This window comes from Sarcophilus harrisii, chromosome 2, assembly GCF_902635505.1.
Source record: "Sarcophilus harrisii chromosome 2, mSarHar1.11, whole genome shotgun sequence".
NCBI lineage: Eukaryota > Metazoa > Chordata > Mammalia > Dasyuromorphia > Dasyuridae > Sarcophilus > Sarcophilus harrisii.
Window position 1 is genome coordinate 485,371,453 of NC_045427.1, and position 26,281 is coordinate 485,397,733.

A 26,281-nucleotide genomic window follows, 5' to 3' on the forward strand; every position below is an offset into this window, starting at 1 on the left:
TTTAGATCTCTCTAAGGACATCTCAGGACAACATGTTAGGAATTTTGGAGACCCTGGGCACCTGCTTAGTCTCATATTGAACATATATGTGCCACACTGGTCCCTCCTATTCCCAGGGCTTCTGAAACTTTATGACTGTAATTCACTGGGGATTCCTCACTTTTTTGAGGCTTCCTGATGGAACTTTCCACTCTTGCTCTCTCTAGACAGAGCTCCAAAGCCTGTACAGATCTCTGATTGCCCTGAGAGACTATCCTTTCACTTGCCTGCTCTGGCACTGGTGATGGCTTTGCTGATATCCCCTTTCATTACTGTCTCTGGGCTTGTGGTTGAATTTTTATGCAGTTCTGGGATGAAAGAAATTGCTTACTGTAGTTTTTCATGGGATTTTAAAAAAATCGTTATTTGTTCTGGTGCAAATTTCAGGGATTTTTTTTTTTTTTTTTTTTTTTTTTTTTTTTTTTGCTGAATATGTATGTGGGAGCTAATTGGTTTGCTTCTGTTCAAAAAGCTATTCTGATCATAATCTGCTGGTATATAAAGATTTTTGTTGAAATCAGCAAGTATGTTTCTGACTTCTTTGATGTTAGTTTGTTGCAAACTAATTAGAAGATATTGTATTTTTAAAATTTTAAACAGATGGGATAAAAAAACCACTATAACTCTTCATTTTGAAGATTTTAAAAACAAGAAAATTCAGTTTCAAAGTTTTAGAAGAAAAGAAAATTTTCATGGTGACACAATTCTTATTTGTTTAAATAAAAATGTAAATGGAAATTTTTCTTTGTACCCCTATGTATAATAGTCTTCTATGCCCATAAGATACATGTGCTCTACTTTGGAGATCACTGGAATAGGACAAAGTTCTGATTTGGTCAAGTACTAAACAGACTAAGGATGAAGATTCTTTCCTGGGTTTTTGTTTTGTTTTGTTTTAAATACTAAAAGAGAAGGATTAGGTTCCATTCATTGACTGAAGTTTCCCAGCACATTCTTCACACTTCACTCTTTCAAAGCAAGCCACCATGATTACCTAAAACTTTGGGAAAATGTCAAAACTATGGAATCAAATCCAATAACAATAGTAAAAAGTTTTGCACATAGGGAGATCATGTGATCCGCAGAAACAAATTTACACACTGAACTGAGAGTTCAGCCAAACTTTCATCCCTTCTGTCCCTTGATAGAAGAATCAGCCAGAGAGCTGAATCTTTTTGCTGTGAGAAATGGCCTCCTCTCTAACTTCTCCCTCTTCCTTTGGTTGTTGTATAATATGAACTATCTCAGACCTCTTAGCCTTGCAAGTCTCCTAAAAAGTAAACATTGCATAATAGCTCCCTCCCAGCCATTGCTGTCACATTTGACATTGACCAGATTTCCCTCTTAGGATCTCTATTCCCCTAACAATTTGCATAGCTGTTTTAAATTCTAAATTTGCCTTTTGCTTGGGATTGGATTTTGAGTATTGCAGAGGGAAGACTTGAACAAAGTGTGAGCTACCTTTTCTATGACCATGATCTGCATATGGATGATCTTTGTTTCTGTTTTCTTCCTTCTGGGATCTTTCCAGCTTCCAGCTTTCCAGGAGGTGAGTTTAATTCCTGGAAATACTAATATCCAGGTAATTATAGTTTTTGAAAATCTGATGATATGGGTTGAAACTGATCTATTAAATGAAATTTGGGAGATGGCTTGGATTCAGGAAGTGTAGATTCCATTCTGGACTCTAATGATTGCTAGATATATAATTTACCAGCAAATCTCTTAAACTCTCTGAGCCTCATTGACTTCATCTGTGAAATAGCTGTAGGGATTGTTTTAGGAGTATTGTGAGGCTCAAATGAGATAATGTTTGTACAATACTTTATAAGCTTTACAGCAGTACACAAATTATTCTTTTTTGACTGACATCAAGTTGTATGAAATAAAATAAAGTCAGAACTCAGAAATCCAGGGGACTAAAGCCAATTCATTGCAGAGGGAGTATCGTCATTATTATGATCATTGTTTTTCATCTAGTCAAAGGTGAAAAATATATTTACTAAAATCTAAGTACTTCTTTCTCCTCCTTTCTCTTTCAGAGATTTTTGATGGCTTTGGATCCAGAAAATTTTTTCTTTTATTTTGGTGCTGTTTCTACTCTAGAAGGTATTATTCTTGGTATCTTTTTAGTAAAGGAAACATTACCATTTTTATCTTCCTTGATAATTATTTGAGTCAATATAATTTGATTTTCTCTTTTATACCCTTCACTTTAGGTTAAGTTATCTTTCAAGGATCTTTCTCTTGGAAGTGTGTATGAAGGGGGAAGTGACTTCTTTACCATGGCCCAATTATCTTCCTGTTAATTAAATGCTTGCTGACAACTATATTTTTTACTGGCAAATGTATAGAAACATGATCTGAAGAGTTTCCAGGACAGAGCTAGGGAATCTGACTGCAAGCTTCTTTCTGTAAAACAATCTTTTTAGATATCTCAAAACAAATTGCTGCTAACTAGTTTGGGCAAGTACCCTCCTTTTTCTAGGCTTCTCTCCCTCATCTTTAAAAAGAGGTAATTAGAATACATATTTTCTAAAACCCCTTTAACTTTAACATTTTGCAGTTTTCAGGATTATTTCTATTTATAGAAACTTAGAGTTTTTTTTGGTGGGAAATGGAAAGAAACAGCATTGTCTCAATTTCTTTTCCTTTTTTTTTTTTTTTTTTTTTTTGGTCAAAGAGATTTAATTAGTACAATGTCTTCTCACCCTCACATATCAATATTTTTCTGCCTGATAATTGGAAATATAAAAGGATGATACATTTTCTTATTGTATGGAATCCATCCTTTGCTAGGAATAGGGAATTAGGGGACTTTCTACTACTGAAATGGACTCACTTGTGACTTGTAGCCTTGTCCCATACTAGGTATATTTGATTACAGTCTGTATTACTCTTTTTCTCATTGTATGGAGTCTCTTGTTAGGTATATGGTAGAAAGTCCTGAACTTTCTACTACTGAAATGGACTCCCTTGTGACTAGCAGCCTTTTGATTACAGCCTGCAGACATGTATTCAGCACCTACCGTTTTCAAGGTTGGAAAGGTATTATTGTGGCATAATAAACAGAGCCCTGGGTTTGGCGTCAGCAAGACCTTGTTCAAATCTGGCTTCTGAGGTTTCTGGCTCACTATCCCTCAGTCTTTGCGTGCCTTAGAGTTTGTGTGCCCACTAAATCTTAGGTGGTTTTGTCCTGATTTGGTGAATCTGCACTAGGACTCTGCATTGCTGACTGAAGCACAGATCTTTGGGGTATTGGTGGCTATGCCAGGCATTGTTAGGTACTGGGGATGCAGAGACAAAGAGGGACAAACTCTGCCCTCAAGGGGTGAGGGAGAATACACAGAGAAATATAATATTAGTTTGAGGAGAAAGAACTAAATTGAGACTAGGCCAAAGGCACAGCCTATTTGTTCATAGCCTCGTGGGGAAGATAATTTTAAAGATGTAGGTCTTTAGAGACCTCTTCCTGCTAAATGCATTCACCAAGGGAATCCAGTTTTGCCCATTTCCCTGATTGGAAAGAATTGCAGAAATGTTGGGCTGGGATTTCTTCAATCCTACTCACCCATCTTGTTTCTTCCAGCCTTCGAGTTTGATATATTTCAGCTCAGCTGCCTTTGTGAAGATCGCCAGATCTCCAGGCCGCAATGCAAGTCCCAGCGCTGCTCTTTCCAGGCCCTGGGAGAACCCTATGCCTTCCATTTCCCTGAAGAGCTCAGCCTCCTGATCCCATCCTTTACTAGCCAGCGGGTGATAAACTCTTCTCTCTGGGAGCTGAAACAATATCCAGACAACTGCTTCACAGGAGGAAGGGTCCTATTGCCCCCTCGGGCTGCTGCTAAAATTACTTACTGTGCAGGGCAGTTGGTGAGTGAATGCTAGGATTATTATCTCATTAGCATTTGCCAGTATCTAGGTGGAATAGATTGGGGGGCAAGGGAGGATGTTGAAGGTGAACCTAGTGACAGCAACTAGAACACGAAGTGGAAGGATGAGAAGAAGCATTTTGTGAAAAAGCATGTAATTACTTTCTCTCAACTCCATTATTGAATATATCTTAAAATGCTTCCAGTTCCTAAACTGGGGAATCTAGTGGCCAAAAGAGCTGGTCTCTTAGGTTCATAGATTTAGAACCAGAAGAGATCCTCTGGTCCATCTTGTCCAACTCCCTCATTTTATAGATGAAGAAATAAGGGTCTGCAAAAGTGTTCTTTTCACTACACCATGCTGTGCCTCTGTGAGGTTTGGTGACAGTAGCCAAATTATTTTCCTCATCTGGGATTCCATTTTCTTTTCTCTAAAATGAGGGATTTAGGTGCTTATAATTTTGGTGATACTTTTCCAACTCGGAGATTCTTTGATTTTGCTAACAGTTCTGTGATAGATTCAGGGATATGTACCCACATGCTACGAGTCTCTTCTTACTCTTTAACAGCAATGATCCAATAAAGGATTTCATCCTTTATTTTATTATTTTTTCTTATAAATTATATTTTTTATTATTCTTATTATTATCCTGGGGGGCTTCCACACTAATCTCCTAAAGCCTAAATACAGTTGGCTTCAAAAAGTGATTAGGCAAGGTTCTAAGGAACTGTATTTGGGATGGGGTTGTTGTGCCAAATGTAATCTGATTAAGGTCAGCAGCATGGGGTTTGGTCCCTGTATGGGCCAGCTAGCCTGTTAGGAATAGAAACTGGCATTCCCCAGCCACCTTACAAATATGAATTTATGTTCACAAGAGAAAGAAAGGGCAGATGAATGAGCACAAATCCATATTTAATGCTAGCTACGTGGCTCAGGGAAGATCTATAGGTAGTGGAATCACTGCTGCAGTTATCTGGGATAATTCTGTGACAAAGGGTGGAGTGAAGGTTAGGGAAGAAAGACTCAAATTTTGGATATAATTTAGTGAAAAACTCTTATTATTATATTCCTTTGTTATCTAATAAACTCTCTTCACTATAGCTACCACATAATTTATAGAAGGGAAAAAGAAACAAAATAGCCACTATGAAGTGCAAACTTTTGCTAAGCACAAGATATGCATAGATAGCAGAATATTCAATTTGCAAATATTCATTTGTAATATCTTACAACCTAGTTCATCACTATAAGGACTCTGGTGAGGAAGAAAACATAATAGAAGTTTTTGCAAGCAGAAGTGGGAGGGAGGAAATCTAAGTAGTGAATTTGCTCCATCTACACTAACAGAGAATAATTTTTAAATGAAGTCATGTCTCAAGAGAGGAAAGATAAAGGTTCATTCTTTCTTTGCTTCCACATTCTTTTTTCTTCTTTTTATCAGCAAGGAGAGGTCATTGTGAGGGGTGAGCAGCTTTACATTCAACCTCTGAAGAGAGAGCACTGGAGCTTGGTACCAGACTACAGTCATACCAACCCCCACCTTATTCACAAGACCACCCAGAGGGCGTCAGGGGCCCTGCAAGGTACCATCCTTTTTCCTCAGATAGGACAACTGATAGGAAAATCATATGGCAAAGAAATGGCTTTAAGTTATTCAATTGTTTCAACAGTGTTGTACTCTTTGTGATTCCATTTGGGATTTTTTTTTTTTTTTGACAAAGATACTAGAGTGTTTTGCCATTTACTTTTTCAGATCATTTTACAAATGAGGAAACTGAGACAAATAGGGTTAAGTGATTTGTCCAGGGTCACAAGCTAGTAAGTGGCTAAAGTCAGACTCGAACTCAGGAAGACAAGTCTTTCAGATTCCAAGCCCAGTTCTCAATCCATGGGGCCACCAAGCTATCCCTCGGGCTTATAGGACTTCCCATATTTGTCAGAGACTTCCTGGAATCATTTGAAATACCTCTGACATCCAGACAGAAGCATTTCTCTTTTAGGGAATTTGCTGAGAGATGGGAGAGTATTTTTTTTTTTTTTTTTTGGTCATTCCCCAGATGGTGCAGTTTCCTAGGTCATACAATTCCCTAACACTACCCACCCTCATGTTCTGATGTATCAGAAGAAACTGTAATGAGTCCCATTCCCTTCAAATCAGTAAGCAACATCACCATATATTAATTAGGACAAAGCCCTAATAAATTGAAGACTAATTCAATCAATCAATAAGTGTTGCTAAGCAACAACAATGTACCTGCACTGTTTTGGCCTCTAGGCCAAAGACAAAAAATAGTAAGTGCCTGTTCTCAAGGAACCTATCTCTATCAGAAAAGACACGATTTTGCAAATATCTATCTATATAAATATCTATATACAGAAAAAATGTGAAGTAAATTTTTTGGGGGAAAGAGCCTAGTAGCTATGGAAATCAAGAAAGTCTTTCTATAAAAGGTTGCCTTGAACAGAGTTTTGAAGCTAGCAAGAGTAAAAAAAGTGATTTACATCCTCCCTAATGCTAAGATGCATTGTCATTATCAGAAGGGGAAAGTAGATGAGAAATGTTTTGAGGTGGGGAAACTAAGACCACTTACTTTATAAGGAGTGATTTTATTTTGCCTTGACCATGACCTCACTGGCATTCTTCACACAGCTCATAGACTTTACCCTCGGATCTCAAAGCGGGCTCTAGGAAGCATCAAACATCTGGAGCTACTGGTTGTGGTGGGTCATGATGTCTATGAGTACCACAAGGAAGATACAGAGCGATATATCCTCACCAACCTCAATATTGTAAGTGATTTTCAAAGTGTTGCCTTAGATCTCTGAAATATTCTAGTAACTTGTATTTAAATACAGTGCCCTAAGACTTACCTTACAAAGGGCTTTTGGTGGGAAGCTCTTCAAGGAAGTGCTGAACAAGTCCTTGGAATTAAATCTTGTCCTTGTAACTATGGGAGAGGGCTGTCTTGTCTGGCCCTCTATCCATTTATCTGGATTATCATCGTTTAGCCATCTATTGCCTACATTCTGAAATCTGATGAATTGGATTTACTTTCTGAAGAAGTTTGATTTTATAGAGCAATGCCAGTAACCAAAGCAGAGGGCTGAGTCCCTCCTGACATATGCTGACATGTGTGACCTTGGGCAAGTAGAAATTGCCAAGCAGCTGTTGCTCTGTATTGGCAGAAGTCCTCGTCTAGAATTCTAAAACTAACAAAGTCCAAAAGCAAAGGAAAGACCTATAATAATACTTTATATTTCTATGGCTTCTTTACTTTCCACTCTTTTTACTTATCTCTGTTTTATCAATTAAGCTAACAGCTGATCAGATGAGAAAGACAAGTATTATGAAACTCACTTATTTATTTTTAAAATTTTATTCTCCCAAGTTACATGTTAAAACATGTTTTTCTTTTTTAAAACAGTTTTTTAAACTTTTGAGTTTCAAATTCTATCCTTCCCTTTCCCCCTCCTTGAGATGGTAATTAGTCAGATATAGGTTATACATGTGTAATCACGTAAAACATTTCTGTATTAGTCATTATATACAAGAAGACTCTTAATAAAGAAAAAGAATGAAAAATAGCATGCTTTAGTCTGGATTCAATCATTATCAGTTCTTTTCCTGGAGATGGATAATAAGCTTCATCATTAGTTCTTTGGGATTGTCTTGAATCATTGTATTGCTTCAAATAACTAAGTAACTCACAGTTTTTTATTGTACAATATTGCTGTTATTATGTACAGCATTCTCCTGATTCTGTTCTCTTCACTTTGCATGATGTAAGTTCATGTAAGTCTTTCTGGGTTTTTCTGAAATCATCCTGATTATCATTTCTTATAGCACAACAATATTCTATCACAATCATGAAACACAGTTTATTTAGCTATTCTCCAATTGTTGGGCATCACTTTGATTTCCAATTCTTAGCAGCCACAAAAATGGCTGCTATAAATATGTTTGTTAACCTCATTTTATACAAGCTTAACCAGTATATGAAGGTTGCTTCTCAGTTTTCACATCTATGAAATTAGAGTGTAAAACTATATAATCTCCAAAGTCCCTTCTAGTTGTAACATGCCATGGTTCTAGGTGATTTGCCCAGGATCACCTAATAAGTCCAAATGCAGATGAGGCTCAAGTTAAGGTCTTCTGACAGTTAGTCCACTGCTTTGTTATTGTTATTTTTGTTGTTACTATTGCTTAATCATTTTTTTTGGCTGTGTCTGACCCTTCATGACCCATTTGAGGATTTTCTCAGAAAAGATCCTGGAGTAGTTTTCCATTTCCTTCTTCAGCTTATTTTACAGATGAGGAAACTGAGGCAAACAGGATTAAGTGATTTGCCTAAAATCACACAGCTAATAAATATCTGAGGTCAGATTTGAACTCAGGAAGATGAGTCTTCTGGCTCCAGGTCAAGTACTCTATACATTGTATTACCTACCTGCCCAATTAACTATTATATTAATCCTTTCTCCCTCTGAGATGCAGCTCAGACATCATCTTCTGGATGAAACATTTCCAGAGAACCTTACAACCAGTGTCTTCTTTCCCATAGTACTTTGTATTTAACTGTATATGTATATATGTATGCATTTATTAACTTTATTTGTGCAGCATATATTTTTGTGTTGTTTCCTCCATTAGAATGTGAAACTTGTGAATAAGAATTATTTTATTTTTTGTACTTGTATCTCTAGTACCTAACTTCTCATAGTAGATCCTAAATAAATACTTGTTTGTCAGGGCAAGATTTCTTTATTCCAGCTTGTTTCCTCACTTCTTAATAGGGGGCAGAACTGCTGAGAGATATTTCCATAGGAGTCCCATTCCGAGTTCACCTGATAAAGATGATCATTCTGACTGAGCCAGAGGTAGGAGGCAGACTGAATTCAGAAAGCAGTTCCTTTGTCCTGCTTCTCACTCCCTAGCCAGTGGCTGACTTGGGAGGCTGTTCTTTGGAGGGCCTCCTCTTCCCTATCCCTTCCCTCAGGCTGGTCTGAATATCACCACCAATCTCACCTCTTCACTGCTCAGTGTGTGTGAATGGAGCCAGAGGATCAATCCCCCAGATGATACCCACCCACACCATGCTGACTTGGTCCTCTACATCACAAGGTAGCTAAGTTCCTCACTCGGGAAGGCCGGCAGAGCCAGGAAGCTGGATGGGCTACTGCTTTCCCTAGTTCCCCTCCTATTCTCTTAACCATAACTCTAACAGGCTCAGTCGCATTGATTTGGGGAGTAGAAAAGCATCTTAGGAAACTTCCAAGGACTCTCACAGCTGGGAGAGACCTTGTTTGCTCTCCCTGTGCCTTGCCTCTATGTATGAGCTATCTTTTTTTTTTGGAGGTTTGATCTGGAGCTGTCAGATGGCAACAAGCAGGTTCGGGGGGTGACCCAGCTCGGGGGTGCTTGCTCCTCCTCCTGGAGCTGCCTTATTACGGAAGATACCGGCTTTGATCTGGGGCTCACCATTGCTCATGAGATTGGGCACAGGTAGGTGACCTCCCTCGGCCCCCAGACAAAGAAGGGGAAGTGGCAGGAAGCAAACTCTATTAGAGCACCAGAATGACTCCAGAAATAAAATATGGCAAAAGAAGAGTTAACACTTCCTTATCTATAAAATGGGAGAGGTGGGATTCAAGAAGGTTAGAGTTGGGACTAAGGAATAAAATGGAAGGTTGTAAGGAGGATGTGGGGAAAATTGCCAGGTACCCTGATGGGAGATATACTGAAAAGCTCCAGGGATTGAGGAAGGTAAGCATTTTATTAGGAAAGTTTTAGGGGAATGTTTATAAGGGGAATATAGATCTCCTTTTACTGGAGTTGGAAAGTCAAACAAAAGGACATCAAGGACATTATGGGAATGGAGAAGGGGAGAAGAGGACGTGGTTCACCTTTGAAGGAGGCAAAGACATTAACATTTTCTCTAGAAAAGGACCAGATGGGTCCTAATCCCCCTGTCCTTGACCGCAGCTTTGGTATTAATCACGATGGGGCTGAGGAAAACAGCTGCAGCAGCAATGACCACATCATGGCCCCTGGTGGCCCCCCAAACAGCATCGGTCTCACCTGGTCCCAGTGCAGCCGGGAGCAATTTCTCCACTTTATTAGGTAATAAGCCCTGAGGCCATTCAATCACTAATTGGTGTACTGTGTGAATGAAGAGGGCGAGGGAGAAGCAGGCAGGTAGGATAGAGGGACCGTCTGGCTTGATATTTAGAGAGTTCTGATCCTTAAGGATCCTGAAAGCAAATCCGACCCTGCCATGGGGACTCCTCTCCTGGGTGGTGGCCCGCTGGCCTGGGGAAGTTTGGGATATGTGGGAGGGTAAAGCCTGCTGGGACCTGTGGCAGCACAGGGAAGGCAAGCTGTGTGAATGACCTGCCTCACCTGGAAGCGGCGATCCCCCGCGCAGAGCCGGGCCTCTACTACGGGGCCGAGGAGCAGTGCAGAGTTGCCTTTGGGAGTGCCGCGATTGCCTGCACCTTCTCCAGGGATGATATTGTAGGTAGAACCTTCTGTCTGTTCTGATCTCTCTCCCCTCTCCTGTGTCAGCCCCTGGTCTTTCTTTTCCCAACTCCTCCGTCCCGTCTCCGGCTGCACTTGCTCTGGTAACCTCTTGTTCTAGGTTCCCAAACTTACCACTGGAGATCTTACAAGGTCACTGAATCCCACCTCCCCCATTTTACAGATGAGGAAACTGAGACTTACCCGGGGTCATAGTTAATGTGGACTGTCTTCCTGACCCAGGCCTTCCTGCCTCCGGGCCTGATGTCCTAGCTCCAGCAGTATCTAGGGGAATCAGATCTCTGCTGCAAACCGTTCTGCATCAGAAATCTTAGAGTCAGAAGGAAGAGCTAGTGTCGTACTCTGACCCCATAGCCCGTAGCATCAAGCACGCAGCCTTCTCTCCCCTCTCAGGATATGTGCCAAGTGCTATCCTGCCATACAGACCCTGGGGACCAAACCAGCTGTAGTCGCATCCTTATCCCACTCCTGGATGGAACGGAATGTGGAGCCAATAAGGTAAAAAGCAAGGTTTGCACTGGATGTTTAAAGAGGATGCCTCTAGTTGGGCAGGTTAACCCAGTTTGTGGGGTGAGAGCACTGGGAATAGTTGATTAAGAAAAAGATACTCTCTAATTTATATTTTAATATATTTAACATCTACTGGTCATCCTGCCATCTAGGGGAGGGGGTGGGGGGGGTAAGAGGTGAAAAATTGGAACAAGAGGTTTGGCAATTGTTAATGCTGTAAAGTTACCCATGTATATATCCTGTAAATAAAAGGCTATTAAATAAAAAAAAATTTTAAAAAAGTAATTAAAAAAAAAAAAAAGAAAAAGATACTCTTGGTACACCACCACACTTTTAGTGATGGACCTCCATCCATGTCTTCCTCATCTAGTGGGATCTCTGCTGTAGTACAGGGATAAGGAAAGACAGACCACTGCTTTAGGCTAAATTCATAAGAATGCGGCATTTTTCTGGGCAAGAAGAACTACCAAATGCTAGATAACCTCAGCTTTGCAGTTCAGAAATTTATTTTTATCCGATTACCAAGGATGAGGTGGTATACTAGTTCAGTGTAGAAAAAAATAAATTTGATAAGCCAGAAGGTCAACTTATTAATTTACAATGAGATACCTATATCAGGCACAATAATTAGGACTGGTCATTTTCATACGGTCTCCATTCCTGGTTAATAAGTCTACTAAGAAGGCTAGTGATGGACTAGGAAATTACTCCCTTAGTTTGAGTCTGGAAAAATGAGAGTTGCTTTGATGTTCCATTGCTATATAGCTATATATATATATATATATATATATATTTTTTTTTTTTTTCCCCCTCCCCAATTTGGTTCCTTCAAGGAATTGCAAGTGGATGACTTTCTTTTCTTATCCCTTTTGGTATACAGAAACATTCCAATCAGTTATTAGGAGCTAGGCATTGTTCTAATTGATAGGGAGAAAAAGAAAGGCAAAAGAAGGGAAGGGGGGCGGGGGGGAATCCCTGCTTTCAAGGAGCATATATTTTAATGGGAATGATGACATGCAGTAAAAATGCCTTCCCTTCTCTGAGGCAAGGCATAAGATTAAGGACTGGGAAAGGCTTCTTGCAGAAGGTGGAATTTTACCTGAGACCTGAGGGAAGCTAAGAAACCCTGGAGGCAGAGATAAGAAGAGAGAACATTCCATACATAGGAGACAGCCAGTGAAAAAGCTTGGAGTCTGAGCTTAGAGTTTTGTGAAAAGAACAGGAAGGAGACCAGCACTGGTGGATTGTATGGAGCAAGTGGGGAGTAAATTGTCAGAAAACTGGAAATGTTGGAAGAGGCCAGGTTATGAGGGGCTTTGAAAGCCAAATAGAGGATTTTATATTTGATCCTGAAAGTAATAGGGAACCACCACAATAGGGGTGGTGATTCTATGTCAGATCTGCATTTCAGGAAGATCATTTTGACAGCTGAATGGAGGATGGATCAGGGTGGGGAAAGATGAGTCAGGGACACCAAGCAGCTGGTTATTGCAAGAGTCCAGGCAGGAGTAGATGAGGATCTGCACTAGAGACTGAGGAGTCATAGGACAGGGGGGCATATATCAGAAATGTTAGGAAGGTGGAAACCATAGGGCTTGTCCACTGATTAGAGGGAGGAGGAAGGGAGAGGGAAGAATCTAGTATGGTACCTAGGCTGGGAGTCAGGGTTACTGATAGGATGGTGATCCCCTCCACAAGAATAGGAGAGTCGGGAAGAGGGGAGGATTTAGGGGAAGGATGATGAGTTCAGATTGGTAAAGTCTTTCTAAGGAAGGTAGGAGTTTAGCTGGGGCTTGAAAGAAACCGTGGAAGCCAGGAGGCAGAGGTAGGGAGAGAGAGCATTCCAGGCAAGGGGAATAGGCAGAGAGAGTGCCCAGAGCCAGAGAATAGAGTGCCTTGTAGAGTAAAAGCAAGAAGGCCATTGTCACTTGCCTCACCATTCAACAGAGTATGTGGAATGACAAATAAGTTTGATACCTTTTTTTTTTTGTGTGTGTTGACTTTCTGCCTCCATGGAGAAATGTGAGTTAAAAAAACAAACAAACCCTACAATGACTAGCTAGCTATGCCCAACTAGTATGTTTGAAAAAAAAATCACCCAACTTTCCTTGTATATTCCTCCCACCTCCCTCTCTAAGAGCCATCCCTTATAGAAAAGAATAACAAAGAAGAAAAAAAGAGTTTAGCAAAACTTTAAAAGCTGACATTTTATGTTTGTTCCATACACATGGTCCCTCGCTTCTGCAAAGAAGTGGGTAGAATTGGCTTCTGATCTTCTTTCTGTGGGTCCAACTTTGTCATAATTTTCCAGCATTCATTCTCAATTTTGTTGTGCTGTTCTTTCCATTTACATTGTTGTAGTTTGTATGTGTTGCTTTTCTGGCTCTGCTTTATTTTGCGTCAGGTCGTCTAAGTCTTTTCACCTTCTCTGTGTTCATTTTAGTCATTATTTCTAAAAACAAAAAACAAAACCCAAAGAGTAATATTCCATTATATTTATGTACCACAATTTATTTATCTATTCTCCAACTAAAAGCAACTGTTATAAATATGTGGGTGTATTTCTTCCTTCCTTCCCCTCTTTCTTTTATTCCTTTTCTTTTTCTCTTTTCCTTCCTCCCTTCCTTCCATTCTTCCTCCCTCCATTCCATACTTCCTCCTTTCTTCCATCTTCCCTCTCACCCTGTTTCTCCTCCTCCTCCTCCTTCTTCTTCCTCCTCCTCCTCCTTCTTCTCCCTCCTTCTTTCTTTCTCTGTGTCTCTGTCTCTCCCCTGGATCCAAGGGGATATGGACATTTTAATTACTTTATTTTCAACAAACTTTTCTATTCTAGTGGTGCTCTAAGGGCCACTGCCGTTCTCTGGAAGAGTTGACCCCAGTGTCCTTGGTACATGGACAGTGGTCTAGTTGGGGTCCTCCTAGCACTTGCTCCCGAACCTGTGGAGGAGGAGTCATCACCAGAAGGCGGCACTGCAACAACCCCCGGTACCGGGCCTCCATTTCTGGGGGTGGGCAGTAGAACCCTGCTTTCCTTTAGGGGTAGGCTGTGGGTATATCCTCTGGGAGGGAAGCTGCTCGCATTGCTCTCCTTCCTGACCTTGCCTCGATGGTGCCTTCCAGACCTGCCTTTGGTGGTCGTGACTGCGTGGGAGCCGATCTCAAGGCTGAACTGTGTAACACTCAGGTGGGCACGCTTCCTTTATACCAGTTCATGAGGTAGAAACCTCTGTTAACCCCGAGTCCTATTATCTAGAGGAGCCAGCCACTTGTCTTTTCCATCATTGTTAAATCCCCTTTCATGTGCTCTCCCAACTCTGTTTCATATTTACCCCTCTTGGTACCCACTGCATCTCTTCTTTTTGTCTGTAACCTCTTCTTCTAAATAAACCCACCTTTGGCCAAAGAGAACGGCCACTGTAAATTCTTCACATGCCTGAACCTCAATATTTGGTGCTCTCCTAAATCACATCATTTGGTCCCTTAACCACATCAATTACAGCCATCCTTCCAGGGCAAGAATTGTCTCTCCAACTTTTTGAACTAATAGAGATAAAAAGAATTAAGTTTTATACTCCCAGATAGGTAGGGAGAAGAAGTGACATCTGTGCTACCAATTACAAGGACTTTGCTACCTTTCATAAAGGTACAGCTTAAGGCAATAAAAAAGATTTTTTTCCCCTTGAGCTGAGTTGCAGTCTGCCTCCTAACTTCCATTTGTGCATCTTAATTTTGTTTTTTAGAGCTATCCAAAATGACTATGTGATAGGCTTTCAGGTATCTATTGGGCTTCCATCATTCCCTCTTCCCCAGATAAAGAACTCTGAGATCCTCTATCTTTAGGACTTTAAGGGAGCAAATTTTGTAAAAAAAAAACAAAAACAAAACAAACTTTAGACACATTTTCTCTTGTTCTGGAAAGGTTTTAATGCTAGATATCCTTATGGACTTTGACATGAAAGAAGCCGAGATGTACTGTCTCTTTTAAGGATTTTCATTCTTTCTGACCAACTGCAATTTTTCTGACCAAATTTAATTTGGTCTCTCAATAGTCTTGTCTGCTATAGCTCACTTTTTGCTTCTTCTTTTTCACAGGCCTGTGGGAAGACACAGCTAGAGTTCATGTCTGAGCAATGTGCTGCGACTGATGGGAAGCCACTTTACCTCACTCCAGGGATCCCCACCTACTATAGCTGGAAGTCAGCTGCTCAGTACAGCCAAGGTAGAGGAAGGGGATGAGGGTACCAGGAGAGAAGTGAAATCATCCCTCTCTCTGTGACTCTCACAGTGTTGTGACTGCACTTCCCATCACCCCTATCCATTGTCCCCTGAATCCTCTGTCCCATTCCTTTGCAGTGCAGTGGCAAGAGTACTGGATTTAAAGTCAGAAGGTCAGGTTTAAATGCCATCTTTGTCACTTGTTACCTGTGTGACTTTGGCTGACCTTCATAATCTTCAACTGTAAAACAAGGGATTGAGAGAACGTTTCTAAAGTTTCTTTGGGTTCACAGAATCAATCAATCCACAAGCATTTGTGATATGTCTATTCTGTACCAGGCTCTTTTCCAAGTGCTAGAGATCCGTCCTTGCTTATAACAAATTGCTTAATGGTATGCTTTAGTGCCTCAAGGAAATGAAATAATGATAGAATGATAAGAGTGTACTGGAGGCATTTAGGGGAAGATCCCCTTACCAGCAAATGTATTGAGGACTGAGAGGACTTATGGGATTCAGTTCTATTTTTTCCCCATTATTTAGCTGCAAATGCTCTCTAAGTGGAGGTTTTGTATAGGTTTAAACATTCCTTAATTGATAAGCATCTATCTATTTGCTACTATAAAAAGTCATTTGACATTTGGTCAGTTTCATTTGTGTTCATTATTTTTCAAAATAGAAATTTATAGCGCCATCATCAATGTATTAGTGTGTCTGTCTTTCCACAGTCTCTCCAGCCCTGATTCTCCCATGTTTTGTAATTTTTTTCAATTTCCTGGAAATGAGGTAAAACCTCAAGGTTGTTTTGAGCAGCATTTCTATTTATTGCTATTGGAGATTTGGAGATATCCTATGGTTTGCAATTTTCTTTTGAAAGCTACTTATTTGTGTTCTTTAACTTTGTTGGACATAACTTTTTAATTCTCTCAAACCTGTCTCTAAATTTTAAAGTCCGTTCTAGATAGGCTATAAATAAAAAGAACATTCACTCTGGGATTTTGTCTTGTACTTCATATACTGATATATCTTCTATCACAAAACCAGAATAGGAACTTTAAAAATTAGCTACCAATTCAGCAGTCTCTAGCTAGACCAACTTCTGGGAGCAACTGATGAAAGCTGTAGAACCCTGACCCATTTTCCCAGGCTATCCTGCTTCTTCTTCCTCATAGGCACCAGGTAATATAACAGAGTTCCTTCACACTTCTGTCTCCCCAGGAAATGATCTGTGCAAGCACACGTGCTGGGCAGCTGGAAAGAATTTCGTAGTGAGCCGTGGGGAAAGTTTCCTGGATGGGACTCGCTGTGTGCCCACAGATCACCAGGCAGAGGGGACCACAAACCTCTGTGTGATGGGCAGATGCAGGGTCTGTAAGGCTCTCTCTCTGTGTGTAGGAAGATCAGAGGAAGCTTGAAGGGCTTCTTGATTCCCCCATTAAATTGTAAGCTCCTTACAGAGTTCTTTTTGTACCTCCACCACTTAGCACAATGACTGGCACGTAGTGGGCACTTAATAAAAGGTTTGTTGACCCAAGTTAGTGTTGAAGTGGGTGATATCTGTCTTTAGCATTTTCTTTGCTCAATGAGCAAAGAGCCTCAATAATACCCTTTTGACCCTTGCCCAGCTGACTTTGTGTGTATGCATGTATGTGTGAATGAATGACTCAATAATGAAAAGCATTTATTAAGTGCTTACTCTGTGCCAAGCATTATGTTAAGCTTTGGGGATACTAATAGAAAAGTGAGACTGTTCTTGCTGTCATGGAGTTTACACCCTAACTGGGAGAAACAACATCTAAAATTGCAGGTCCCATGGAAGGGCCCAGAAGTCCTTTGAGTAAAACGATGAAATAGTTGACAAGACCCATGGGTCCCTGGGTTTTATAAGCAGATTAAGTGCAGGGGGTACTACAAAGTAAGAGATAGGGCAGAGGATAAAGTCTAGAGGACTGAAGGGTTCAGTGGGAGGGCAGATGGCAAGGTCTGGTGGTCCTCTATCTTCTAGGAAGGAATAAAGTTGTTGACTGCCACATGATCTAAGTCCTGTGAACAGTTTAGCAGCCAGGATAAAAGGTAAACATTAGGAGGAAGGGTACTTCCAGGGATGGTAAGTCTTTCCACCTACCAACTTAGATGGGTCTAAGATGGCCCTGAGAAGAAAAAAGAAAGGAAGGTCAGATCCTAGTCTTATTTGCACCCCAGAATCCAGTCTTTTGCCTTCTCTTCCAATTAGGCATTTGGATGTGATGGTGGAATGGATTCTGGATATGTGAAGGATGTGTGTCAGGTCTGTGGGGGAGACAACACCACATGCAGCAAAGTGAGCGGCTTTTACTCTGGAGGGAAAGCCCAAGGTACAGCAGAACCCTTCCCATCTTGTGGATGTGCTTTTCCTTAACATAAATTTCCTTTTCACTAGCACTCTGATGAGAAAACACAGAGCAATCTAGACTAATTCCATAGGGCCCTGATCAGGGGCATGACCCATCTCCTATTTGAATTTTCTTCTAGAATATGTCACATTCTTGACAATTCCTCCTAACTTCACCACTGTGCATATCACCAACCAGAAACCTCTCTTCACACACCTGGGTAAGTAGGCAGGAAGAAAAGCAACGCCACAATTAGTCAACTCTTCTTGTCAGCAACTGCCCTTAGAATATTTGTAAAACTATTTATGAGCATGGATTAAATTAAAAAGTTTTTAGTAAATATTTATTATGTGCCAATCACTGGAATATTTTACACTGCAGCAAAAATATTTCCACTTTCAAAGGATTATAGGTACAGCTGCCCTTTATTTTGTAGATGAACAAACTAAGGTGTAGAGAAATTAATAAGTGACTTTCCCAAGGTCAGAGACGCAGTAAATGTAGTGCCAGAATTCTAGCTGAAGGTTGTCTGACCACGCGTCTATTGTCTTTTTCATTATATTATGTTTACCTGTGTGATTCAGAGAAGGGAAAAAACCCCAACTGATGTGACTTTTTGCTGCAGTGGCCAGCCACTCGACAGAGTATCTGACTTGCCATTTTTCCTTTGTAACTTTTCTATTTTACTTCCATTGGTCCTGCTCACATGTTCCACTCCCTTCCCCATGGCTCTCTGACTAAGTTCTGCCTCAATCCCTGACTATGGACAGAAAGTGGAAACAGGTGGCTAGTGTGCTTCCTTTAATAGTAACACTGTTCTGGGCCACAGCTGTGAAGGTAAGAGGACAGTACGTGGTCTCTGGGAAGAAGAGCATCTCATTCAACACCACTTATCCCTCGGTCCTGGAAGACAACCAGATTGAGTACAAGGTGTTCCTCACCAAGGACAAGATGCCCCACCTAGAGGAGATCCACATCAGAGGACCCACCCAAGAGGACATTGAAGTCCAGGTGATGATGGAAGTAGGGGAAGTAAGTCAGGCAAAGTCTGGCCCGTGACTCTCCCTCTTGGTTGCTATCCTGAACCAGATATAGGGACTTACCCATCTCAGAGGAGTAAAATCAGTAATGTATTTTTAAGAAAACAATTTTTAATAGAGGTCACTTGAGAACACGTACTGAGATTGACTAGAGAGTGTTGGTTTTTGCTTCTTGAAGAGAAAAGTGACTTGGGTTGACAAAGAGACTACTCTCTATTCCCACTGCCTTAGAGATGGGAACCTGAAGCAAAGACAAATGAAGCAGATTAATGGAAGGGAGAGAAGTGGAATCCAAGAGATACTCTTATATGCTCATTGAATCCTAACACCATAGCATGGGAGGCTGTGTAGCCAAAGGATTGAGGACTGAGTACTCAGTATTCGGGTCTTGATCTGAGATCCTCCTCTGAGACTCTTATTGGCTATGTGAGCTTCACAAGTCAATCCCACTTCGATAGTTTTACTGTTTGACTCCTGACAAATCACTTAACCTTCATGGATCTCTGTACTTGTTAGATTCCTAAGCCATAGATAGGTTGAAATTTCACATGTTAAAATGGTAATATGCCTTTAATAAGAAATAATTATGAATGAATATAAAAAGCATTTACCAATCACTTTGAAGGCTTTGGGGTTTTCCATCTCATCCAAAGGCCTATAGCTCCCAATTCATTTAAGTAGTGTTAAAAGCCACGAAGAAAAGAAATCATTGGAACTGTTCTTTTCAACAACCTCATGGAACTAGAGATGGTTGGGAGAGGTGACTAATGGGCACTTCCTGTGCTTTCAGTTATGGCTAGATGAGAAAAATCTTTCCTCCTTCTCTTCCTCTCTTTCCCTCTTTTCCTTCTTCCCTTTTTCTTCTTTTCTTTTCTTCCTCTTTCTTTTTTCTGTCTCTTCTTTTCTTTCCCTCCTTTTCCTCCCTACCCTCCTTGCCTTCTTCCCTTATTTCTTTCCATGGGTTTTCTTCCATTTCTTACCTTTTAAGAGAGAGTGTTCTCCAAGGTGCTATTAGAACTTTCTCTTTTCTTCCTACATTCTCTCTTGGTGATTTAATCAGCTTCTATCAAGTCATCTCTATCCGATAACATCCAGGGCCATTTCAAGTCATCCCAATCTATATCTTGTCACTGGACCCAGATGGCTCTGGTGGGGAAAATTAAGACTAATGACTTAGCACAGCCCTCCCTCACTTAAATCCAATTCACTTTGCATGTTGTGGTATCACTTCCCTGCTATTATGGTCCTCTTTGAGAATGAAGGACAAAGAAGAAGAATAACCTGATAATTACCAAATCTAGCCCAAATGTCTCTCCTGACTTATGCAAGCATCAATAGTTGCCCACTGAACAATTTCACTCCAGATATCCCATTAAACATATTGCTATCACATTTCTAGTACAATATTGAAAAGTAGAGATAATGGACATCCTTTCTTTCCCTTTAATCTTATTGGAAAAGTAAGATTAAATAAGAACCTTCATTACAGATGTTTACTGATGTTTTGGATAGATACTTCTTATCATTTTAAAGCTCCATTTATTTCTAGTGGTTTTTTAAAAACAGCAGTGGGTGTTTTCTAGTGAACAAAAATGGATGTTGTATTTTGTCGAAAGTTTTTTCTGCATCTACTGAGATAATTATATGATTTTTGTTGTTTTTATTATTTATATGGTCAATTATGCTTATAGTTTTCCTAATATTGAACCAGTCCTGCATTCCTGCAATAACTTCCACCTGATCATAGTGTATGATCTTTGTGATATATTGCTATAATCTCCTTGCTACTATTTTATTTAAAATTATTACACCAATATTCATTAGAGAAATTCGTCTTTAATTTTCTTTTTCTGTTTTGGCTTTCTCTGGTTAAGGTATCAAAATCATATTTGTCTCACAGAAGGAATTTGGTAGAACTCCTTTATCTCTTTTCAAAAAAATAACTTAAATAGTTTTAGAATTAATTATTCTTTAAATGCTTGGCAGAATTCACTTGTAAATCTATCTGATCCTTGAGATTTTTTTTTCTTAGGGAGCTCATTTATGGCTTCTTCAATTTCTTTTTCTAAGATAGAATTGTTTTAGTAATCTATTACCTTTTCTATTAATTTCATCCATTTCACTTAGATTGCAATTGGGCAAAACAACTCCTAATCATTGCTTCAATTTTATCTTCATTGATGGTACATTCACTCTTTTCATTTATGATGATGGTAATTTGGTTTTCTTTCTTTTTTTAATCAAATTAACCAATGGCTTATCTTTATTAGTTTTTTCACAAAATCATCTCCTAGTTTTTTTTTTAAACTTTAAAATTTTGTTAATTTTTCATTTTCATACTTTTTAATTTGGTGTTTAATTAGGGATTTTTAATTAATTCTTTTTAAATTTGCATGCCTAACTTGTTGATCTGCTCTTTCTTTTATTGATGAACATGTTTAGAATTATAAATTTACACCTAATGATTAGTTTGGCTATATCTGACATATTTTGGTATGTTGTCTCATTGTTGTTATTCTTTTTAATGACATTATTGATGGTTTCTGTGATTTGTTCTTTGATCCAGCCATTCTTTAGGACTAGGTCATTTAGTTTCCAATTAATTTTTAATCTATACTTCCAAGGCCTTTTATTGAACATAATTTTTATAGCTTTGTAATCCAAAAAGAGCTCATTTAATGTTTCTATTTTTTTGCATTTGTTTATGAAGTTTTTATACCTAATACATGGCCAAGTTTTTTTTTTTAATAGAAGGAACATTTATTTCTTTTTTTTAATAGCCTTTTATTTACAGGTTATATGTATGGGTAACTTTACAGCATTAACAGTTGCCAAACCTCTTGTTCCAATTTTTCACCTCTTACCCCCCACCCCCTCCCCCAGATGGCAGGATGACCAGTAGATGTTAAATATATTAAAATATAAATTAGATACACAATAAGTATACATGACCAAACTGTTATTTTGCTGTACAAAAAGAATCAGACTCTGAAATATTGTACAATTAGCTTGTGAAGGAAATCAAAAATGCAGGTGGACAAAAATATAGGGATTGGGAATTCAATGTAACGGTTTTTAGTCATCTCCCAGAGTTCTTTCTTTGGGCGTAGCTGGTTCAGTTCATTACTGCTCCACTGGAAATGATTTGGTTGATCTCATTGCTGAGGATGCATGGCCAAGTTTTGTAAAGCTAAGAAAAAGGTATACTCTTTTCTTCTATTCTTATCTCCAGGGGTCTATCATTTCTAACTTTTTGAAAAAATAATTAATTTCCTTAACTTCTTTCTTATTTATTTTGTAGTTAGATTAATCTTGTCCTGAAAGGGTAGTTAAGGTCCCCCACAGTTTAACTATGATAGTCTATGATTGTTGGAATAAACACAAGTATGTAATGTAAAATCTGTTTTCAGGGAAGTTACAATATAGTTGAAAAGATAAAACTTATATATATATATGAATCAATTAAAGATAGCATATGGTTGAAAATGATAGTTTATATGATATAGCCTGAAAATATGTTAGGGGCTGAAAAAAGGAAAAAAAGTGAATGCTAGCTGGAGTAGCTGGGAAAGTCCCGTAGAGGAGATGGGATCCTTTGACCTAGCCATCGCATTATTAACTATATACTCTAAGAAGGTCAAAGACAGAAAGAATGGCTGTGTGTGTGTATGTGTGTGTATATCTAGATATCTAGATATCGATCTAAATAGATTCCTCTCTATTGGTGAGGAGAAAACAAATTGTGGCATGTGTATATAATAGTCATTTCTTATGATTATGCCATAAGAAATGATAAAGATGAAGAATTCAAAGAAGCATGGAAAAACTTTTGAATCATTAGAGTAAAGTAAGCAGAATCAGGAACACAATGTGCCTAATGAAAATAGGAATATACATGGCGAGAACAAAAAGACTGAACACTGTATGGTTACATGATCACACCTGACCCTAGAGAAGAGTGAAACTTTGCCTCCCTCCCTTCTTTGCAGAGTTGGGGGCACTTACTTATGGAGTCTTACCTTACTTTCAGATTTGCTTGATATGTTTTTTAAGATTTGCTAAATTGCATCCTTTCCTTCTTTTTAAAAATTCTGCTCCATTTTTATTATGTAAAAAATACAAGGGATGGCTTTTTATGTAGAAGGGATATATATATTTAGAAATAAAGTAATATAAAAACAAATGACAGCAATTAAAAATTTTATTTAAAAAGAGGAAATGGGGTCTGAATGTTTCATTCTCCATTATCCTGGGCTCTTAATTTATTTTAAATTTCCCCTTATATTCTGATGCAGGTTTACAGGAAGTATGGCAATGAATATGGAAACCTCACCAACCCAGAGATCACTTTCAGCTACTTCAAGCCTAAGCAGCTGCAGGCCTCCGTGTGGGCAATGGTACCTGGGGCCTGTTCAGTAAGCTGTGGGGAAGGTGAGACTGGGGAGACTGGTGTTTTACTTCATCAGCAGAAAGGAATGACCTCTTCCTTCCCCTAAGGCTCTGGATGGACCTTACCCTAAAATCTCAGGTAGGATAGCCTAGGCCTTTCCTAGTGTTATTTTTCCTTCTTAGGAGTGCGTCAGGTGAATTATAGCTGCTATGACCAAGCCCAGGACAAATGGACTGATGATGTCTACTGTGCAGGGATTGTGAAGCCCCTATCATGGCAGGAACTCTGCACCCCTGGGCCGTGCCCCCCACAGTGAGTGTTGTTGTTATGATTTTTGTTTCATGATTCTCTTAGTAGAAGATAGTTGTCTGGGGGCTATCTGGCTACTAAGCCCTCACCTTCCAGTCTCATCCCCATCCTGGCGCTTCTGGGACTATTTTATTATTAGGCAGTTATGAGGGCCATTCCTAAGGGGAATTTAGCTGGGGCTAAATTATATTCTCACTAGAGAGATTTGGGGCAACCTTGGGAAAGAAAGACATCACAAAGAGAATCTTTGGTTGGGAGAGAATTCATGCATTGGTTACAAGTATAGGATTCTCAAATCTATTTTAGCCTCAGTCTCCCTCCTGCCCCCTCAAATCCCTACCCAGCCAAAGCAGCACGGGATGCTCAGAGCACCAATTCCAGGGGTGGCCCTGACTTCGTCACTCCTTAGGGCAGTAGCCCTGCAGTCAGACAAGGGTCAGGAAGAGCTTAGACCCCAAGCCTAGCCCGGGCCCACTTTACCTGGTTCAGTGTCTGTGACTGATTGCAAGCAGTAGTCTGCTCTAGTCAGCCAGGCCCCAGGAGTCCTTCCAGGGCAAGGCCAGCCCACAGCCTCTCTTCCTTCCTTCTTAGCTGGGCAGCAGGAGACTTTGGTCCTTGCAGCACCACCTGTGGGGAAGGAGTGCGAGAGCGGACAGTAAGCTGTGTGAAGGTGGAGGGCAACCGTACCCTGACGTTACCGGAATCCCACTGTCTGGCTTCTCTCCAGCCCCCTGCTGCTGAGGCCTGCAGCCCCCAGCTCTGCCTTACCAGGTAATGCTGGCTCCCATTGGCCCAGGTGTGGGTGAAAGTTTGTCCAGAGGGAGTCCCCAGACTGATTCTGACTTGGAGCCTTTACCTCTTTCGGTGTCTGGTCCCTCTTTGCCATCTTTACCATCTCTCTACCCAGGTGGCCAGAATACTGCCAGTAATCACTGAGGGCTCTTCTCTGGCCTCCTTCTTTTCTCTCCCCTTATCCTCCTTTGTGTACTAAAACATCCTTACCCTGAGGGAAGGACACAGAATATCTGTCACCCACCTCACCTGCTCAGTTTCCTCCCTTCTTCCCCCTACCTCCCACCAAATGTGCTAGTCAGAGAGGGTTGGTAAGATAGTCTTGGGTAACATGTTCATCTGAACAGCTGTTACCCAGGGTCACTGCCCTCTGCCTCTCTTGTCTGTTCTGACAGAGAAACTAATGGTGGTTGGGGAAGGAAAGGAAGGCCATTCAAAAACAGGACAAAGGGAAAAGAGATATTAGGGAGAGAGATGTCCTTGTAGCACTCCCTATGAAGGAGGAGTGAAACTGTCTTTCAAATCATCCTACTTGGTCCATTTCAATTTAATTCACAAGATATTAATTTTGAATTTTAAACTGAATTTGAATTATTTGAAAGATGCTGTCAGGTATAGGAGATACCAAGATCAGAACAAAATAGTCCTCTGGGAAGTTTTCCAGGGAATCAACCTTGCCTGACACCTCATGTACTTGGGACTCCCTCTACACACTGTTCTCGGATGTAACTTGTAGAGGGAGCCTTTTCCCCTTCCATGCCACATCTAGGTGACCGAGTAGACAGCATGTTGGAACAGACACTCCAGATCAGGAAGACTTGTCTCAGACAAGCTATCCGCTTCAATTTCCTCACCTGTGACATCGGGATAACAACAGCTTACCTGAGGATCCCATGAGATGACTTAGGGTACTTGGCAGGCCTTCAAGTGCTGCTACGTTGTGATTGCTTTCAACCTTCTTCTCAGGAACAGTGGCTCTTCTGAGATAAGGAGGGAGCTGACTTGGTCTCTGTCTTTGGGGCTCATGATCCTGGCTAGGGGTACTGCTCAAACGCACAGCAGAGGCCTTTAGAGGGAGATGGGGCCTCCTGACTCTTAGGTTCTCTCTTCAGGTGGAAGGTGTCGGAACCCGGTCCATGCTCGTCTGCCTGTGGTCTGGGTCTAGCCCAGAGGAATGTGACGTGTGTGCATGAAGGGGATGGGCTGGAAGGCCCGGTGGACGATGGGCTGTGCTCTGTGGAAGAAAAGCCTCCTCATCTCCTGCCCTGTGTGGTGACTGTCTGCCCCCTGGGCTGGAATACTGTGAGTGTCCTGACTCAGCCCCTTCTACCTGCTCAGTTCCAAGGGTCAAATCAATGAGAAAGTAGTAATCACGATGTGTTTGGGAAGGAGGTGGGAAGGGGGCACTGCCCAGATCCAGCTGGGCAGGAAGGAGGGTGACAGAGGACGAGGCCCCACTTGCCCGTCCCTCTCCTCTGTGGAGGTATATCACTGAATTCTCTTCTGCCACTGTCCAAGCAAAGTTTCTTTTCAGGCTTGTCTTTGAGCTTTGGAGGCTGCAGGCCAAAGGGAGAATAATAACCACAATCCCATTTGCAGACTGGGTCAGCCTTCTCCTAAGTCAGACTCATTTATTAGAAGTTTATAAAGAGAGGCTGACTTTATCTCACGGGGAACGCTTTCTTTTTCTAAAAGCTGTTGGGCTTTTCCACTATATCCAAGAACTAGGAGGCTGGAAGGCTTTTGCACCAGTGGCAAGTGGCCTGTGGCAGTCATAGTTAGGGTTGGGGTGTCCTAGGATTTGGAATCAGGAAGACTTGAGTTTAAAGCTGGCCCTAGATACTTACTAGCAGTGTGATCCTGGGCAGACCTCAGCTTCTTTTTCTGTAAAGTGGAGACAATAATGGGCTCTACCTCAGAGGGTCTTGTATCATTTGATCTTCATAAAACAAGAGCACTTTGCAAACCTAATGGGCCACGTAAATGCCAACCCCCACATCCTGACCTTCAGGTATCAGACTCAAACTCTGAAGGAAATTTCTAATAAATAGTCACCTTTTGGGGGGAAAAAGTGAAGCAAAGAGCCAAATTGACTGAACTAATAAGAAAGATCCCTCTTTCTTGGAAGGTTTTGAGAGGGCATTTTTTTTATGGAGTACTCAATCACTAAGGGAGGTTGGGGAAGGAAAGTAATCTGTTCCTAGAA

At 40.5% G+C, this 26,281-nt stretch overlaps 1 protein-coding gene and 1 long non-coding RNA gene across 2 annotated transcripts in view; one reads left to right on the forward strand and one right to left on the reverse strand.

The window, feature by feature from the left end:
* The first annotated feature begins 1,315 nt into the window (after positions 1-1,315).
* The window catches only part of ADAMTS13 (ADAM metallopeptidase with thrombospondin type 1 motif 13), a 37,605-nt gene continuing 12,639 nt past the window's right edge, over positions 1,316-26,281 (forward strand). The window contains exons 1-22 of the mRNA XM_012553998.3: positions 1,316-1,588; positions 2,082-2,148; positions 3,629-3,912; positions 5,354-5,495; positions 6,563-6,702; positions 8,707-8,790; positions 8,910-9,034; positions 9,269-9,415; positions 9,896-10,033; positions 10,276-10,426; positions 10,844-10,948; positions 13,794-13,945; positions 14,081-14,144; positions 15,053-15,179; positions 16,391-16,539; positions 17,406-17,526; positions 17,684-17,764; positions 18,374-18,555; positions 22,880-23,015; positions 23,157-23,286; positions 23,875-24,054; positions 25,188-25,377. Coding sequence (XP_012409452.2) covers positions 1,508-1,588; positions 2,082-2,148; positions 3,629-3,912; positions 5,354-5,495; positions 6,563-6,702; positions 8,707-8,790; positions 8,910-9,034; positions 9,269-9,415; positions 9,896-10,033; positions 10,276-10,426; positions 10,844-10,948; positions 13,794-13,945; positions 14,081-14,144; positions 15,053-15,179; positions 16,391-16,539; positions 17,406-17,526; positions 17,684-17,764; positions 18,374-18,555; positions 22,880-23,015; positions 23,157-23,286; positions 23,875-24,054; positions 25,188-25,377 — 2,976 coding nt within the window. The 5' untranslated portion in view covers positions 1,316-1,507. The remainder of the gene's footprint in view (positions 1,589-2,081; positions 2,149-3,628; positions 3,913-5,353; positions 5,496-6,562; positions 6,703-8,706; positions 8,791-8,909; positions 9,035-9,268; positions 9,416-9,895; positions 10,034-10,275; positions 10,427-10,843; positions 10,949-13,793; positions 13,946-14,080; positions 14,145-15,052; positions 15,180-16,390; positions 16,540-17,405; positions 17,527-17,683; positions 17,765-18,373; positions 18,556-22,879; positions 23,016-23,156; positions 23,287-23,874; positions 24,055-25,187; positions 25,378-26,281) is intronic.
* Positions 13,154-25,191, reverse strand: LOC116421794. Its single transcript, XR_004232331.1, has 3 exons — positions 24,958-25,191; positions 23,764-23,910; positions 13,154-13,412 (listed from the first exon to the last, which is right to left on the reverse strand). It is a non-coding gene; the product is annotated as an uncharacterized LOC116421794 (long non-coding RNA).